Genomic DNA, 18,484 nt, shown 5'->3' with positions numbered 1-18,484 from the left:
CATATCCATATCATTGCTTTAAATCATGGCTTTCTTTCATTGACTTTTCTTTATCAGATATGTCAGCAAAAAATTATTTATATGTTAAAAGATAGGATGGTATCCTAGAGAAAGATGAAAGACAGTGTTATCAAGGAGGTTTCAGCTTACTTGACTGAGTGATACTAGATTTATAAACAAAGCATTGCTTAGTTGCATCATAGTGGCTCTGATGGCCATGAAATGCTCAGCACATCAGTGGATGTTGTAAAAGGAGCGGCGGGTAGCTTCCCGCCACCTGGCTCCCAGCTGCCTGGCTAATCCCCAAAATAATTATATGGAAACTGTATCCATTTAAATACTGCCTGGCCCATTAGTTCTTGCCTCTTCTTAGCTAACTCTTACATCTTAATTAACCCATTTCGAATAATCTGTACCTCCACTTGACTGTGGCTTTCAGGCATGAGTTTAACCAACATCCATCTTGGAGAGGAGAGCCATGGTGTCTGCCTGACTCTGCTTCTTTCTCCCAGCATTCTGTTCTGGCTACCCCACCTATCTAAGCTGCTGTCCTATCAAAGGCCAAGGCAGTCTCTTTATTTGACCAATGAAAGTAACAGATAGACAGAAGACCCACCTACATCAAATGGATACCTAGTGCATACAGAAACAGAGGAGGAAGAGATACGTTTTCAATAAAAGTATATTTTAATACATACAATGTTCTTTAAAACATCTCAGAAGTTATTTTAAAGATCACACAAAGAAGATATCAGTGTGGGGACGATCATGTAGTTTTATAGTAAGGTCTTAAGATGTGGCTATATGCATATGTGTATCTATTCAAATCTATTTTATCTATATGTGCATCTATTATTGATCTCACTATTCATAACACTGACTTTGATGTAATCTTCACTCTGCTTCATTTATCCCACAATTCTGTGGTAGTCATTTCTCAGGTTCATCTCACATAGCAGTAGGCTGGTCAACATCTTTCTTAAAAGGATGCTATAGTTTGACCTTATTAGTTGTAACAGACATTTATGTCATCACTGTGCATCAGCAAAGCAGTCTTAAATTTCAACTCCTACTCAGACACCATCATTATTACCAGCAACCTTCTGGGAGAAAAATAGTCCGTTGTGATGGAGAGTTCACAGTCCAGTGATCAACTAGGTAAATGCTATAGGTATCTATTGAATATCTATATTAGTTAAGGTATGGGTCAGTGCTATTAAAATGTATCAGCTTCCTATCCAACTACTCCAGGTTATGGAATTCTGATGTTCAAATATACTAGCACCTTAATAACTTCTTTCACACATACCACATAACTTGAAGATTAATACCTATGAAAAAGGCTATTAACCATCTCACATAGACAGCTTTGTCTCTCCTCTGTGGCATCATAAAGGGACTACTGAAAGTGTCTCTTCTTAGCAAGGTACTGAGCAAGGCACATGTTCTCCCAACCCCAACCCAGAATTGTGAAGCTGTATTGTAGTTCTGAAATAGAGATACAGCATTGACCCCCCCTTGCCCATTACCATGGGACTATTAATCCAAGAGTAATCACTTATTGGTTGGTGCTCAGCAAAAATCTCCTATTGGCCACACTCTCTTCTCATTTCTACCTGGCAATTCATCCTTCACACAGTAGTCCCTTTTTTCAAAAGTCAATTCTATTGAGGTAAAGTGTACATAAAAAGCATCAGTGACAGACAAATGTGTATGCTATGTGATTTCCTTCACCCTCAAAATTCCACTTGTGTTCTGCAGTTAGAAGCACACTTATGGCCCTAGATTACTACAACATCTCTTGCATATTATCTTGCCTACTAGATTTCTCATTTATCCATTTTTATCAAACAGTGTCATATGAAAGTTTAAATGTGCATCATTTACTTAAAATTTCTGTTGACTTTCTAGTTCAAGTACAATAAATCCAATATTTTATCAAAGCATGTATGGTGTCCTATTACCTGGCCTTTGTCTGTTCCTTTTAGTTAGACCCTACCCATTTCCTCCATCCTTCCTCACTCACAAGTTGTTATGGAGAAGAAAGAGTTCTCTACTTTTCACATTATGAACTTACTGTGTTCATGTATGTCTTGCCATGGGATTTCCTATTATTTCTTTTAAAGGATCCCATTTTTAAAATAGGCCTTTTCTTTCCATTCAGATCTTTGCTTCTTAGTTGGTTTTCGTGAATATCCAATGATGTCAAAACTGTTTATTTTATTTTTTTCTTTATAAGATTTATTATCTAAAATCAGTACATTTATACGCTGTTGTAGTATGAGCAGTGGGGGCTGCGTCCCTGCCACCCAGCTGCCTGCATGGCTAGCTTTATACCCGAAATAATTACATGGAAACTGTATTCTTTTAAACACTGCCTGGCCCATTAGTTCCAGCCTCTTATTGGCTAGCTCTTACATATCGATCTAACCCATTTCTAATATCCCTGTAACACCACGAGGTGTCTTACCAGGGAAGATCTTAACCTGCGTCTGTGTCCGGTAGGAGAATCATGGCGACTCCTTGACTCAGCTTCTTTCTCCCAGCATTCTGTTCTGTTTACTCCACCTACCTAATTTTATGTCCTATTAAAGGGCCAAGGCAGTCTCTTTATTTAACCAATAAAATTAACAGAAGCCAGAAGACTCTCCCCCATCAATACGCTGATTTTCTTTCCCATCTTCCTGTATTAAATGTCTACTCCAAGAATACAAAAACTATGACCATCTTTATGTCAATTTCAAAAATTCGTATCAAGAATCATTCAAACTTGAGTCATGGAGGATTCAATATATATACTATATTTGTATGTTTTGTGTGGTAAATGTAATCATTCTATTGAAAGATGTTTGACTTTCAGGATTTGATTTTAACCGAGGCTGTGCCATCCTTGTCAGTTACACTGACGACATCACTGTAATATCCTCATGAATTCAAATTGACCCCAGTGTTAACAAAGTCAAGAGGCTAATTGAGATTAAGGACACATGAATTATTGGGATGTAGAGGGCTTGGATCCAGGAGTCTATGGGCCTTCCTCCTTCATTAATCTTGTTACTCAAAGAAGTTTAACATAAACTTTTAAAAACCAGGAAACAGAGTAAAGAAAGAAAGGAAAGCTGACAAAGGAAAAGAGGCGAAATCAGTTTAAAAAATCATCCCAAAGGCACAAAATAGGAGAGAAAAATCTTTGAACTACAGGACACCTCAACTGAAAAGAAAGAAAGTAGGAAAGAAAAGAAAGCTTCTAAGGCTTGGGAGGCAGTGGCAGCTGAGATAAAAAAGCGATTTTATGTTGTAGTACTTGGACAGTGGCAGTGTCACTAAAAGCAGAGACCAGTGATTAGAGAAGAGACTTTCCAGCGGGGCGGTTACAAATGTGAACAAGTCCTGAATTACAGTCCCAAATGGAATGTCCCCAGCAAGATGCATTCTATAGAATAAGACATCCAGAGTAATTTGGGGCTATATTTTTAGGACTTTCAGACTGATTGCCCAGAGACTCAGCTGAGATGTCTTTCTTCTGAAGACTGCATTGAACAATTAGATAGGGTATTGCAGGTCATAGTCATCACCAAAGCCCGAGACTTGGGCTCCTCAGAGGCAATGTGGGGGCATACCCAAGACTCTGACAGATGCTTGGGCCTTCGCGGAAAAGCGCAGGGTTCTGTGCAAAGAGACCTTGGCTTCTTTATAATCATTTTACTTTTTTTTTTTAATTTTCAATCTGGAGCTGAGAGGGAGTGCTGTGAGAGATTCCTGTAGACTCCAGGACTCCATTGTGTTGAACTGAAGTGGTACTGGATGTCCCATGGTTAGATAACTCCTTCTTCTTTGTGATTCAATCTTTACTGAATACAAAATGAATTATTTGCTATAATTTAGAATAAGAAACATACAAAATCATGTGTGCTTGAGGAAGTGATGAGAATGCTGTTTGGGGACTTAGTGGCTGTCTTGGGCCTATTGAAAGTTCTGACCTGTGTTTATGGTATAACCTTCACATTAGTAGCTATGGAAATGAGTTGCCCTGAGTGTAAGATGTAAAAGCTGTTATTACAGAGGGTGGAGGGGGAAAAGTAGACTTTTGGACTGGTTCTTTATTAAATCAACCCTAATAGTTTTTTAAGTTCATATCTTTATTGGACAAGTGTCTTTTAGCACCAGGTGATTCCCCATTGTACTTGAAACACAGAAGATAATTAATGGACCACAGAAAAGCTGTGATAAGTATAGTAAGCAGCAACCAAACGACAAATATGATTTGCTACTAACCTATGAGATGTAAGCAGTGGTGTTCTCAACATTAAGGAGCAAAATATCTGTTAACATAGGATATTCTATGAAACAAAACAAACAAAGAAAAAACCAGGGAAGTTCTGTAAAGGGGAAGATTGAATCAAAGGATGCCTAAAGGGGCTAAAACTGAGACCACGGCTCAGAAAAGCAATGATTAAAAAAAAAAATAAACAAAATGATTGGTGGGTACAACATTTCAGTTAGACAGAAGGATTGAATGATAAGTATTGATGAAGAAACAATGTGTTAATTTAGTCCCACTGAGTATTTATGGAACACATACTCTTGTCAAAATAGTTTTGTTAGATAAAAGAAAAGATCAGGGTAGGAAAGAAAGGTAATTTGATCTGGAGGTAATGGGTTTGGGAATTCCCTAAAATCAGATGGGACTCTGCACATGCATTTCTTCCATTTCTATGGCCTTCCATGAGCTTCTGATTCTCAAGATATCCTGTGCCTCAGTAGGATAACATTAGAGACTAAGAAGCCAGTATCTCAGAGCCACTAGAAAGATTCATAATATATCATGTCTGTTAAGTAGATGAAGGACACAAAGGGCAGTTTCTGACTGTGGATACTGGTGACCCATCTTCTGTAAGCCAGCTGCTAGAACATGGTTGGTATCAGTGTACATGCTTCTCTTTGCTTTGTATGGAAGGAAGGGAAAAGATATCAGGAAGCACCCTTGAAACCTGAAACGTCCTGTTCTTTATTGTGTTGGAGATGACACTGCAGAGATCACTGCAGCAACTGCAGCTGTAAGGAGCAGCAGAGTGTATATCCTCCACACCTATTTGCCCATGAGCAAATTAAAGACATTTTAAATAAATAAAGGCAAAAAGAAAGGGGGAAAAAGAAACACTAAGTGCCCCTTCCTGGCCAAATTGTACATGAGAATTCAGAAGCTGTTTTCCATGTCCTCCAAAGACTCAGAACAGCGTGATGGTCCTTATAATATGCCCGACAGTGGTTTGTCATGGAATAACTTTTGACACAACAGGCCAAATACAAAATGTTAACTAAAGTACAGTCACTTTCTCTTGATTTTCTTGAGACATTGGAGTCAGCCATATAAACTGTTTGATAAAGAAAATGAAAGAAACAGAAAAATATGACATAGAAAATTCTCTGTGTACCAGCTGGGGGCAATCCAAGACTACAAATATGAGAGAGGAGGCCAAGTCAGTGAGATCATTTGTGCCTTTGCTTCTCAACTTAATGCCTTGGCCCTCTGAAAGCCAGGGCTAGAGAGCAGGTCTGAGATAGCTGATTGAAATGCTCTTTTCTCTTTGTTATCACACACTTCCATACCAAATAATTACTGGCTCAGATGTCAACTGAGCCTCATAATCTTTCAATTGCTGCAAGTGACTGGCTCAAGACTGTGACCTGGACACTCCCTTGTACATGAATCTAGTGCTCTGTTAAGTGATTTAAATGGCACTCCATGAAATCTCTATGTCTAGAGATAATACCCAGGCTATATGACACTCTCTGGAATGCTATAAATTATATGCAAGATTCCATATGAGATGCAGTATAGAACCTGATTTGTTTTTATTTCTAGAGTGTCTGAGAAAGATAAAATTATACCATACCTGAAACAGACCATTCAGGATTACTCATAGTAAAATAAATGTTGGTAAATCAGACAAAAGGAAATATGTAATCTACATATGATAGGAAAGTTTCCAAGGTATGATGGATCCATTCTTCTTGTCGTAGCATGTCTAGGTGTCCCACAACATTGCTCTTGGTTCCTCTCGTCTTCCTGATGGGTATAAAGAAGCTTAGTATTTGGTTCCTTCTGTTTTAGAGCTATGTGTTCCTCTTCAGAATGTTATGAGCATGAAACTCTCCTTGAAACTTTGCATAGGATTTTCATGCAGAACCAGTAATTCATTGTTCCTTCAGGGCTGTACTTTCCGTGCTGTTAGTGAGAGTTCTGCTACACTATTGTGATCTGTGATTTCATTTTGCAGTGTTTGGCTGCTTTTATTCCTGAGTTTCAGTTTTGCTTTGTCATTTCCACCATCCTCTAGAAATTTAATCATTGCATTTCAGAAGTTCTCTGAATATTTTCCGACTGAGACTTACAGAGAAGAATAAAAGTCATAGCTGAGATACACTGGTGATTCCCAAAACTCAACTCAATAAGATTAGGAAGCAATCTTGCTAAGAGACGAAGGAAACTGAGGTTCAAACACAAGCTTGTGTTTTTGACAGTTCAGTATATGGAGTACTATCAACAAAATTTATATAAAGAAATACTATCCACTTTTGAGAAACTATTGATTTCTTAATCAGAGAATTTGACCAACCCCCCTAAGCACACATAAACAATTGCCTAACATTTTCATTTAAATTTTATTGCTACTGCATTTTGTCTACAAAAATTATTTTTGTAATGAGCAAAATTAAAATTTGGATAAGTGAAGGGATAAAGATGATTAAAGTGTGTTGTGTACATGGCAGTGATGAAACTCATTAGTTTGTATAATTAATACATATTCATTGAAAAAGAATCAGAATCTGGTGATGACACTGTGCCATTTGTTTGCAGATGTTAGGGCAGTTTCACATCTCATACAGAATTTTCTATGCTGAGACCATGTTCTGTGGTATTTAATGGCTCAGCTGCCAATTGATCTCTCAAGTTCTCCTAGGTCAACTCATCCCCTTTTCTTAGCATCATGTTTCTTTGTTCCTTTAGTCTTCCTTGGATACATACTGTGATAGTCTATCAATTCTCCTCTTGTTCTTTGTTATTGGTATTGCTCATGTCCCAAATGTCCCCTCAAATACCTTGGTCATATCACCTTCCCATCCTCCCTCAGGCTGTATTGTCTCTTAAGAGCCAGTCTTAACACCAAACTGCCCAGTGTCTCTTTACCATCTAGAGTTTTATAATGTTTTATTTTTGTCTTTATTAGGAGCACTAAAATACTTTGTTTTAACCCAGTGACCAATAGAAAGATCTCATGTCCTTTCTTTTTTTTTTTTTAAAGTCTGTAATGGCAGAAATCAAATTTTGGTTCATAATTGTTTAATGAGTTCTGACTAGCATTTTACAGTTGTTAGAAAGTTTATCATATAAATATAATTTAGGTAAATTAGGACTGTTTGGTGATGTTTTCTTTATATCCACCTAACAGACGTCATATACTTGGTTAACAATAGACATTTAAGAACACAATATTGATGAGTTGGTGGATGGATGAGTGCAATGGGTAGAAGATGTTCATAGATGGAAGACAGACTGGATACATAGCTAAATGGATAGATAGACAGATAGATTAGATGTTCTGAATCTAGGTCTTTTAGTTCATTTTGTTTTATGTTTACTTTACAAAAGTGAGATAGGGTCTCTCTAGGAATCCCTCAAACATACTCTGTAGATCAGGTTGACCCTGAATTTGTAGCAATTTTCCTTGCTGTAGAATCTATGTTTCGAGTGGCCATGTTGATTTTGTGCATATATGACCTTCAGTTCTCTTCCTCCTAGCCTTATTGCTCACTACACCTTCATCTCAAGGTCTCTGAGAATCCCTACACCTCTGGGATCATTGCCAGCAGGGACACAGCCCCAAGTATTATAGTCGCTTCAGGTAAGATGCGTGAATGCTCTGCTTACTATTGTATATGTGTTTATCTTAAGAAACTAGACATCTGTGGTTGGAATTTCATGAGCAAGATAAAAATATTTTTGAAAGTCAACTAAACCATTGACCTGAAGCAAGTTTACTGAAAATCCTTGCTTAGATAGAAAGTTTATAGTTGAAATCCATCTAGGCAGTGCAGACTGTTGATGTCATCTGTTCTTGACTCTTTCAGAATCTTCCTCCCAGTAATGGCCCTGCACTCTTTCTAGGTAATATAGGTTCTGAACTGTCAGACAGCGACATCAGCATGTTTGTCTCTTCAGACGCAGGGAACACTTGGAGGCAGGTAAGAAAATACCCTTGGTCTAGGTTGGTCTGCTCAAGTTCTAGGTCATAGTTCAACTTATTTCAAATCTAGAAACCTAAAGACAGCATTCTGACATGAAAAAGTGTATTTCATTTTCTCCTTTTAATGCAAGTTTGAAATGAACTAAACCAAATTTCTAAAGGTTGATGTTTTTATCCTTTGATAAAGATATTTCGTATCATGGGTCCATACCTAAATGCATCTGAAATCAAGTAGGAAGGCATTTTTATGCAAAAGAAAATTGAATCCCTGAGTCCCTCATGTAAGAAACTTAGATCCTTCTGAGTGGATTGCACATGTAAAACTTAGTTGTCTTTATAAATTCTCCTTGCCTCAAAGAGAAGCAAAAATAGCCATTACCCAGTTGGCATTCTGCATTGTTTAAATCTCATGTGTAAATGACCGAGTAATAATTCTCAGACTACATATGGTCAATAAACACAAATGGAGCCACTTCAAACCAATGTGCTTAGCTTAGCTGCCTCCCACCTTTCTTCTGAATGAAAATTAGAAATTTGACAGCTTATAAAGCAGGCATTTAATGAGGTTTAGCTATCACAACAAGCCTAATGTATGACTGTTACACCTCAATAAATATGTTTTAATAAGCCTCTGGTGCTTAATTATCATACAATAACTAGCACTGTAAATTGAAATCTAGTGCACAGGTAATTATACTTAACAACGGGTTCACTTAACTTTCAATTTCATGAAAGTAAAAAGAGGAGGAGGACCTGATAGCCCAATGTTCTTTCTTAGTTTTAATCCCTCAATGGTATTGCATATTTTGATAAAAGAGTACAGAAGAAATTTTGGGGGTCTGAAAGAAGATGAACAACCTTAAGGAAATCTTGGGGGAACAGTGTCAGGATTCCTCAGGATTCCATTTCTTTCTTTCTGAGACATAGAACTCTCCCGATACAGGTAGAGGTCATATATTATGCATAAGAATTAATGAGACTGAAAAGTGGCTATGTGATTAAGTTCCTTTCTGCACTTTAGAGACCCAAAATTTGGTCCCCTAACACCCACATCCAGAAATTCATGACCACCTATAACTTCAGCTTCAAGGAGTTCAATACCTTCTTCTGGCCTCATGCATTTCTCTCTCTTTCTCTCTCTCTCTCTCTCTCTCTCTCTCTCTCTCTCTCTCACACACACACACACACACACACTTACTGAAAAGATTAAAGAGAGAGATTATGTCTCTAGTATAACTTTAGATGAGTCCATCATAACATTTTAACTGAGAACCCAGAAAGCATTTTATATAGAAAAATTTAGAGATTGTCTCCATTTGATTTTAGATTCATTTTTCCACATTTTATGAATGACTCCATTTTAAATGTGACCAAAGTTAATGATTTTGTCTTGATTAGAGCTACTTATCACTTGGAAGGATATCTATGAGTCAAATGAGAAAACATCTCTTTTGATCAAGTGTGAGAATTTGAAGATATTAGATAATTACATCTGAAAAGGTCAATACGGTGCAGTGAGCCTCAGCTTCACCCATTGTTATTTGTGCATTCCCACTCTGCAAATCTTAGTATATGAATGAGAATGTTGTACTAAACTGTCGCCAAGGTTCCTTCCATCTATATATGTACACTACTTACAGTTTCCCTGTGCTCTGGCATCATCTTCAGAAATAGGAACTGATAAGTACTGCACAATATGGGAATAAAAACATGAATAGGTGCCGTTCATGCTTAAAATTTATTTTGTAGAACTATTAAATTATTTTATTTAGTATCAGTGATAGATGTAGCGCATGTCGAGAAGCATTGTCTTTTTGCTTACATTTTCTCAAAGCTTAGGGAAACCTGTTGCTATGTGAGAGATTTTAATCTCCTGCCTAGACTGATTCTCCATACCCTGGATACCAGGTGCAGATGTAATGTCATTGTGTGCCTATGTCTTCTTCTTTTTCTCATCCAGATCTTTGAAGAAGAGCACAGTATTTTGTACTTAGATCAAGGTGGAGTCCTGGTTGCTATGAAACACACATCTCTCCCAATTCGTCACCTTTGGTAAGGCTACTTCTAGCGTAGAAAGATGCATATGGCCATTTTATCCAGGCCAGCATTTGAATCGGCCATCACACAACAACTATGTTTGTTCTAACTACCACATAATTTCATGTTTGTTCCACTGAAGTAAGATTGTAGCCTAAGACTTTGGAAAGAGGAAATTGGGGCAAACAGAAGGATGGGCAAGTGTTTCTGCTCCTACAAGAACACCTGCATTATGGTGTTCAAATGTGACAATGCATGCATCAGTTTCGTAGTTCCTCAGCGCCATCAGCTGGACAGCCTCATTCGCACTCTCCCGTAATTTCTCAGCAGAGGACAGTATTTACAATCCCCCATCCCTAGCAGCCTCTCATGAAGTTGAGTATATACACAGTTTTGTGCATCCCACATGGAGACTTGCAGTTCATGATTATTCTGCTCTTACCTTGTTTCACCCGTGATACTTCCTTACTTCCCTTTAATGAGGTGACATTCCTCAAATATACTTGTTTCTTTTATTGATCAATGTGCAAGGCCAAATGTCTACAGGGGTTTCCAACAAATTTATTTATTCATATTTGGAAGTGTTCCACTGAATATTTTGCTTGTGAAAAATCAAAAGCCTGATTTTCCTTCCATCTTTTATTATATTAATGACCTTAGGAGAAAACTTCAAAGGTTGGTCCTGAGGAAAGGCATCTACAGGGAAAGACAGAATAAAACACACCCTCTCATTCAGTTGTCTCAGTTAGTGCTCAGGTTCTGTTACCAAATACCATAACAAGATAACTCATGAACAGGAGAAATTTATTTCTTCATAGTTTTGTGAGCTTGAAGTATAAGACACTAATGCTGGCCATGTCCATTTCAGCTGAACAACTACTTTTGAATCCCTAAATAGTGCCTTGTTCCTGTGTTTCCACATAACAAAAAAGAAAAGACAGTCCAAGCCCTTTTCTTAAGACAATACTTCCATTTCTGAGGTAATGATGCATGCTGTAAAATAATCCCATACTCACTCAGAATTGAGCATAATAAAAAAAGATTATTTATTTAGAGGTAGACTCACAGATTACAATCCTCTGACGAATGGGGAACAGGAAACATATCCAGAAGCTGGGAGAGAGTGTACAGGTCTTATGTTGGCATTTATAGTATGAGGCCACACCCAAGTGGACTGGTATTTTAAAAGCTATTGGCTGAAAGAGTTCCACAGCACCTCTCGCTTTTGTTTAAATAAAAGTGTTCTAAGCCTAATACAAAACTATATACAATAAGAGCAGATATCAAGTATAAAAATTAAAATTACAACCAGCATAAACAATAATCTCACTAATTATCTTATCCTGAGGATTCTAAGTCTTGTATTAGAAATAGCTGGTCAAGTCATGAGAGGTAAGTAACTATGACTATCTAGTCTTCAACCCCATTGAAGACCTGAGAAGAGAAATAATATTACTTGAGTAGACAGGAATGCAATCAAACAACTTCCAAAATGTGCAATAAGTGAGAGAGACAACGGGCTACTTGGGCAATCACCCAAAGTCTCATTTGCAGTGTTGCAGCAACCATCTTTGGTTAAGGACTAGAATAACTGACAGACCATTTTTGGAGGCAAGAAAATTTCAGAACAATCTTACCCTGTCTTGGCAAGGTTTGGCAGTTTTTTTCTTTTATCCTTTTTGTCTTGTCCTGACACTGTGTGTTTTGTCAGTGGTTGAGGCATGGGCAGTTCCTTGCCCAAAGGCCATTTTTGTCAAGAGGAAAACAAGCTCCAAGTCGAGTGTCTTTGGTGCTCAGCATTCTCTCAGGGATAGATTGGTGCTGCCAGGAGCAATTGTGTTTCAGGTCAACAGAACCCTAAATTATTTAAAATGCCATATTCTACAGTTCTTTGAAATAGCTGAAGATTACCTATCCACACGGAATACAGTCTCTATGTATTTAAAGAACCTGGTTAGTCTAACCATAAATATGCAAACATGGATGATGATAGACCTATCATACTTAATTCATATGTAGCTTAAAGACTAAGACTTTATATTAGAATATTAATTTTTAAACAGCTGTGTAGCAAATGAGGACAATGACTCCAAAATGTAAACCATGTATAATTATCTTGATCAGAGGTAGAAATGTACAGTGCAATATTATAAATATATTCTAAAATTGCATCAATATGCAAAATATCAGAAGCATGCATGCTTACAATATAACAAAATAACTTTCTCTAGTGTACAATATTATAAACAGAAATAGGAGCATATTTAATATAACTTGAATTTGTGTAAATATACAAGAATCTATACCAATGTCAATTGCCTACAAGTAATATCTCACAAGTATTCGCTCTACTATTCACTATTATGGTTAGTGTGAGCAAGGTCATACTAACCTACCATCCAATTATGTTTGATAGAGGTTTCACAGCCATTCAGTCCCAAAGAAACATACAGATGCTTTTATCAGTGAGGCATTCTCATCTTGCTCCCCCTATGTCTGTGGTACAACTGCAGACTAAGCCTTTTCTCTTCCCAGAATTCTCCTGTTCTGGTCAGCCAGCCTATACTGACTGCTTGGTTGCCCCACCTACACTACCTGCCTGGTGATTGGTCAATCAGCATTTTATTAAACCAATACAAGTGACAAATCTTTCCAGGGTACAAAACAATTGTCCCAAAACACTGAGGACTCTACCCTTTAGATCTATTTTTATCCAAGTATCTATTTTCTAATATCATTAGTGATGCAATTTTTAACATATGGATTTTGAAGAGAACACAGGCATTTATGTTATAATAGACCACCAGAAATGCAGACTTCTCTTGCCTTCATCAGCCTGTGCTTCCATAGGCATTCCAGTGAGATCAGTAAGGATTTATGTAATATAAGTGGGACTTATTCATGAGTTGGTAATTTTGGGATAGATTTATTTAATTTTTGTCAAACTTTCTTGCAGATTTGAAGATAGTCCCATGAGGTGTAAGAACTTAAAAGATATCTATATTACTGGCTGCTATTAGACTATTCCTAATTCATTCGATTCTCCCTTGTTCATACCCCAACACGTCTTGTCATAATAGCTTGAGTATCTCTATTTCTGTCTTTTGATGTAAATAAGTATACTTATTTGTAATGAAGTCTCAGTGTGGTATTACTTTCTGTGCTGGTGACTAACATCTTTCCTTACACAGAGATGTCACCTTTTCCATTTGATATGTGATGACTGTCAAACTGTTCTGCCATTAGGTTGAGTTTTGATGAAGGGCGATCTTGGAGTAAATACAGTTTCACATCCATTCCACTTTTTGTGGATGGAGTTCTGGGGGAGCCTGGAGAAGAGACACTAATCATGACGTAAGTAGTATGGTATTATCCCATCTCATTATGACCTAGAGATGTGTTTTTCAGTGGTCTGTTGGATTTGTTACTGTTACTTGGGAAGTTGTTAGGAATGTTGATACATTGTACTTCAACAACCTCCAGCAAAGAAGAAAAAAAAATGCGAACTATTTTTGAAGACCCAAGCTAAAGGATGGTAGGGAAAGGCTCTGATCATTTCTTTCCGTACTCAATGAGTTTAGGTAAATTAATAATAGCTGTCTTAATAGAAAATAAAGCTATGTATTTTTTAAAATGTAATAATACTGTGCATACTACAGATGTAGAAAATTCTAGACCTTTAAGATGATGACATTTTATTTTCCCCTGACTTCTTGCACTAAATTATTATGAGACATATTAAGGATATGGACATATTATGGTTATGAGAGCATCTGGCTTTGCAAAAATTTAATTTACATTCATTCTTGTCTGGAAAGTAATGATCATTAATTCATGAAAGACTTGATTAATGACTTAACTGACTGTGGGTTTCAAAACTTGAACTTTGAATTTGAAATATGTAACTGTGATATTCCCTGCTCTTAGAAAATGGATCATGGAAAATCTGTAAAGATAGATAATTCCAAAGTAGTTGAATGAGAAATAAGTAAAAATGTCAAACTCAAAGTGAAAAATTGTCATACATTTAAACCTCCTCACTTTTAGCAGTGAGAAAAGATAAGAATAATCTACTTAATCTACTATGCCTAGTAGTCACATTTTCACTTTTATACATGGCAAATACAACTAGATCCGAAGTATATTAAGTAGCTCACTTTTATTCAATATTTATGTTTTCAAAATATTGTTTCACATACAGCAAAGTTGATCTGAAAGGCTACTTTGTAGGCTATGTCTATGCTGATCTGAAAGACTACTTTGTCTACACTGTCTAGTGACTAAATTCTATACTAACTAACTGAATCCCTGCAGGAGAGCATGGTTTAAAAAGTAAGAGGAATTGTGATTACTTGGTCCTCTTGTCCACTTTCTGTAGGACCTTACAAAAAGGTAAAGGATATGGAAGCCATGGACTAGATATAGTAACAAAACCATCTAGAAATATATATTGGACCACCTAGAATACAGCATTCTTCAGTTGTTTTTCTAAACCATTCTTGTGTCTTTGAATCAACTATTTTAGAATCTGGCTTTCCTTCCCAGTTGCTAGTGATATGAATGTTAATTATGTGTTGACAAAAAAATCTTTGAGCCTCAATTTATCTGTCTGCAAAGTGCAGTCAGTGATAAGATCGTCTTCATAAATGTTCTCAACAGTGAGGGGATGTGATCCATGTAATGTGGCTCACAGTGTGTCATCTTCACAGCAGACAAATTAATGCAAGCTGTTGTTAAACTGTTGTTGTTTTCATGATTGTGACTCTTATCTATCACTGTAAACCCTGCAGAGTGTTTGGACATTTCAGCCACCGCTCCGAATGGCAGCTTGTCAAAGTGGATTATAAGTCCATTTTTGATAGACGCTGTGCTGAAGAAGACTACAGACCTTGGCAGTTGCACAGTCAGGTAGGAGTTAGAGAGATGAACATGTACTGTGGGAAGTAGGCAGAGGATATATGAAAAACAACTACTCCTTATGGCTTAAGAATTGGAGTTCTCAAGTCCATGTTGTCCATTTCATTCTTCTACGTTTTATGTCTCACAGCATAATCTACCTCAACATTTATATCCTGTTGTGAAGTTGTTTCTGTTTTATTTATGATAAGATACAATGGAATAAAAATTAAAATATGCTTAGCTTAGATTTATACCTCAAAATGAAATATGAACTCAGAACTGAGATGCAAACATAATTTGTCTGAGCATAGCATAGGGCTGCATGAAAGACGCAATAGTGAGGGTTGGTTTTTCAGTTTCAATGAACAATGCAGACACAGCTAAGGCATAAAATCATCAAAGTATGCTGGGTGAGTGATGCCAAAGAAGTCCCTTTACATTACTGTGATTACTTAGGAGTCTAGAGTGCCTCTTGCTTCCTCCAAGATACTTATGGCATAAGAATGTGAAATTGCTAATAGAACACTGACTTCCTACATCATCTCCCTTAGTTATACATCTCATCAAAATCCGTGGATGAGATCTTCTCTTTTTGATTTCCCAATATAGATGTCAGGCTTGCAGACAATTTAAGGGATATAATGGAGGTGCCCACTAAGAAGTCATGCTTATATTCAGGAAGTGAAACATTTACCTGCTATACTCTGACTGAGTGAAGTATTTACTCATGATGTGAAATGGAGCCAGTTAAAGTAAGTTTCCTCTGTATAGACAGGGGAAAATAGATTTTAAAAATCCTGCTCTGATTTTTCAGAATACAAAGGTGCTATATTTGACAGTGTGTGCAGCATTAGCAAGGAACACTTCCCCTATTCAGAGGTAAACCAAAGAAATTTTCACTCACATTGCTGCTGGTTTTCTTTTTGGGGTGCCTACACATTGTAACAATTACAACTTTTATTTATTGGAAAAGAGAATGAACTTGGCTTTCTTGCTTCTCTGGCAGATGATCATAAAATTAGTACTATAAAGTTATACAGAAAAACATAGCAATTGAGATAGAATTGATATTATGTTTCTTAGTAATGTTCTTTCATGTGCTCATAAATGACCAACTCTATAAATCTTTTCTTATACTAAACTAAAATTAATCATTACAGGTTAGCAGTCAATTTATTAGTTATAGGCAACATTATATTCTGTTGTGTCCTTTATTGCCCTAAGCCTAACAATTGCCCAAAAAGGTTTACTGAATATATAAGGAGTTGAGGCTATCATTAGAAAAATCTGCATTGATTGTTGGAACTGCCTTTGTGTTCATACTTCATAATAGGCTTCAGGAGAAAAATACCAATAGCACAAATTGGATTCCTAAATATCTTATTTATATTAAAGTTTGTGAATATCTCCCCAAACCACATTGTTATGTAAAAAGAGGAGTCTAACTATGTGCTCGATTTTGTGCCATATTTGTTTCCTTGCAGGGTGAAGCATGCATCATGGGAGCCAAAAGGATATATAAGAAGCGAAAATCTGAGCGGAAGTGTATGCAGGGAAAATATGCAGGAGCAATGGAGTCTGAGCCTTGTGTTTGTACAGAGGCAGATTTTGACTGGTGAGCTTCCATAGCTATTTCACAAAGCTGTTCAGTAATATGACATCCATGAAACCCTCAATAAAAGCTTAGATTTGAAAAAGTGATAATCCACTTAGAGCTAAGTGGCAGACTTCATGTCTTTATACAATTCTCTCTTGGCAGCATCATGCTTTTTATTAGCTATGTGATTATATCTTTCAAAAAACAGCAGTTTCTTCTTTGGATTTTAAGAGGTCTTACAAGATGATTGGCAATTATCTTCATATTGATGGTATATTCTCAGAAAAAAAAAAAAGAGAGGGGCCAGATCTATATTGAGCTGCTTTAGGTAGATAGATAACAACATGGGAAATAGTAATTGAAGTTCTCAGGGAGCAAATACACTTATTGCTACATAAAATCTTCCTAGAATCTAGCATCCATGGTAGGCATAATAACTTCAAAAGGCATAAACTCTCTGTTCCTGAAAGTTTTCAATCTGTGGTGATCAACTATCCACAGCTTGTGAGAGCTTAAGAGTGTGACATTTATAAACTCACTGCAAGGGTGGACTCAATTTGACCTTGTGATCTGAGTGGTTATAGAGATAAATTTAAAGTCGAGAAGCAGCGAGACTCTGAGAGATATCAACTAAAGAAAGCAATAGAGTTCTGCCCAGACATTAGCTAAGCAGAAATCTATAATGAAGAGCCAGCAATGCTCTTGAATTAATTTTGGTAGGTGTTTGATCTCCAGGTGAAATTGAGAAATGATTGATGAAGATGGATAACTAAGCAATCACATTTTCTGTTGCTCTTTCTCTCTTACATTTTTCTTATTTATCTCAGAATATATACTAAAGGAAGAAATAAATATATGCTTATATAAATGTTATAAACACTCAAAACTTGAACCATATATAAATTATTCGTTCTTATTTTGTTTTTAGCTGTGTACCTATAACAGCTCATATGTATAGTCATTAAAATGTGAGTCATTCATGTGAGATGCAGTCCAAACATGCATTTCCCATCACAGAAAAGTTGGGCGTCTCTAATGGCAGACCACTTGAGACGCTCTCTGGATTAGTAGTGATGAGAATGTCTGCCAGTTGTTAAACCAACAACCCATCTTTTCTTTCTCTTGTTGGTGAACAAGGCAAATGAAGAAACAGCATTGCGGCTGTTCGCATTTAGTTGAAGGGCATGAGGGCTTCATCAACAGTGGAACTCACAGGAGTTCTAGATGGGCTTCCCCAACCAGGATGTCTGTCAATGCTATATAACTGCAACAACAACAGTTCTTTATCCCTGTCCTGCTCTTGGAACTGTCACCCAGAAAGTTATCCACAGGAATACCTACCTTGAGATTCTAAGTCATACATCACATCCCTCTTTCTGAAGGCTGACCAGTTGAAGGAGAATTTGCAAAGGAGATGAACATGGCACATTACTGGCTGAGCTGTGGTGCTGTGAACTTGTCATTCTCCAAAAGGAGCAAAAATTTCTTCTAATGGAAAATCTAGGCATGGCAGTGGTGGTGTACTCCTCTAATCCCAGCACTTGGTAGGCAGAGGCAGGTGGATCTCTATGAGCTCAAGGCCAGTCAGGTCTACAGAGCTAGTTCCAGGATAGCCAGGGCTATACAGAGAAAGCCTGTCAGGAAAAACAAGAGAGAGAGAAAGAAAGAGAGAGAGAGAGAGAGAGAGAGAGAGAGAGAGAGA

General features: G+C 37.0%; 1 protein-coding gene across 4 annotated transcripts in view; it reads left to right on the top strand.

Annotated features, from left to right (window-relative positions):
• Positions 1-18,484, top strand: part of Sorcs1 (sortilin related VPS10 domain containing receptor 1) — a 506,327-nt gene that overhangs the window by 403,396 nt on the left and 84,447 nt on the right. For all 4 annotated transcript variants that reach the window (XM_005352454.2, XM_005352456.3, XM_005352453.3 and 1 more), the window contains exons 11-16: positions 7,805-7,907; positions 8,171-8,247; positions 10,210-10,301; positions 13,533-13,640; positions 15,077-15,194; positions 16,670-16,800. In XM_005352454.2, the coding sequence (XP_005352511.1) occupies positions 7,805-7,907; positions 8,171-8,247; positions 10,210-10,301; positions 13,533-13,640; positions 15,077-15,194; positions 16,670-16,800 (629 nt within the window). The remainder of the gene's footprint in view (positions 1-7,804; positions 7,908-8,170; positions 8,248-10,209; positions 10,302-13,532; positions 13,641-15,076; positions 15,195-16,669; positions 16,801-18,484) is intronic.

This window comes from Microtus ochrogaster, chromosome 8, assembly GCF_000317375.1.
Source record: "Microtus ochrogaster isolate Prairie Vole_2 chromosome 8, MicOch1.0, whole genome shotgun sequence".
In the NCBI taxonomy this organism is placed as follows: Eukaryota; Metazoa; Chordata; class Mammalia; order Rodentia; family Cricetidae; genus Microtus; species Microtus ochrogaster.
This window is presented reverse-complemented; position numbering and strand designations above follow the sequence as displayed.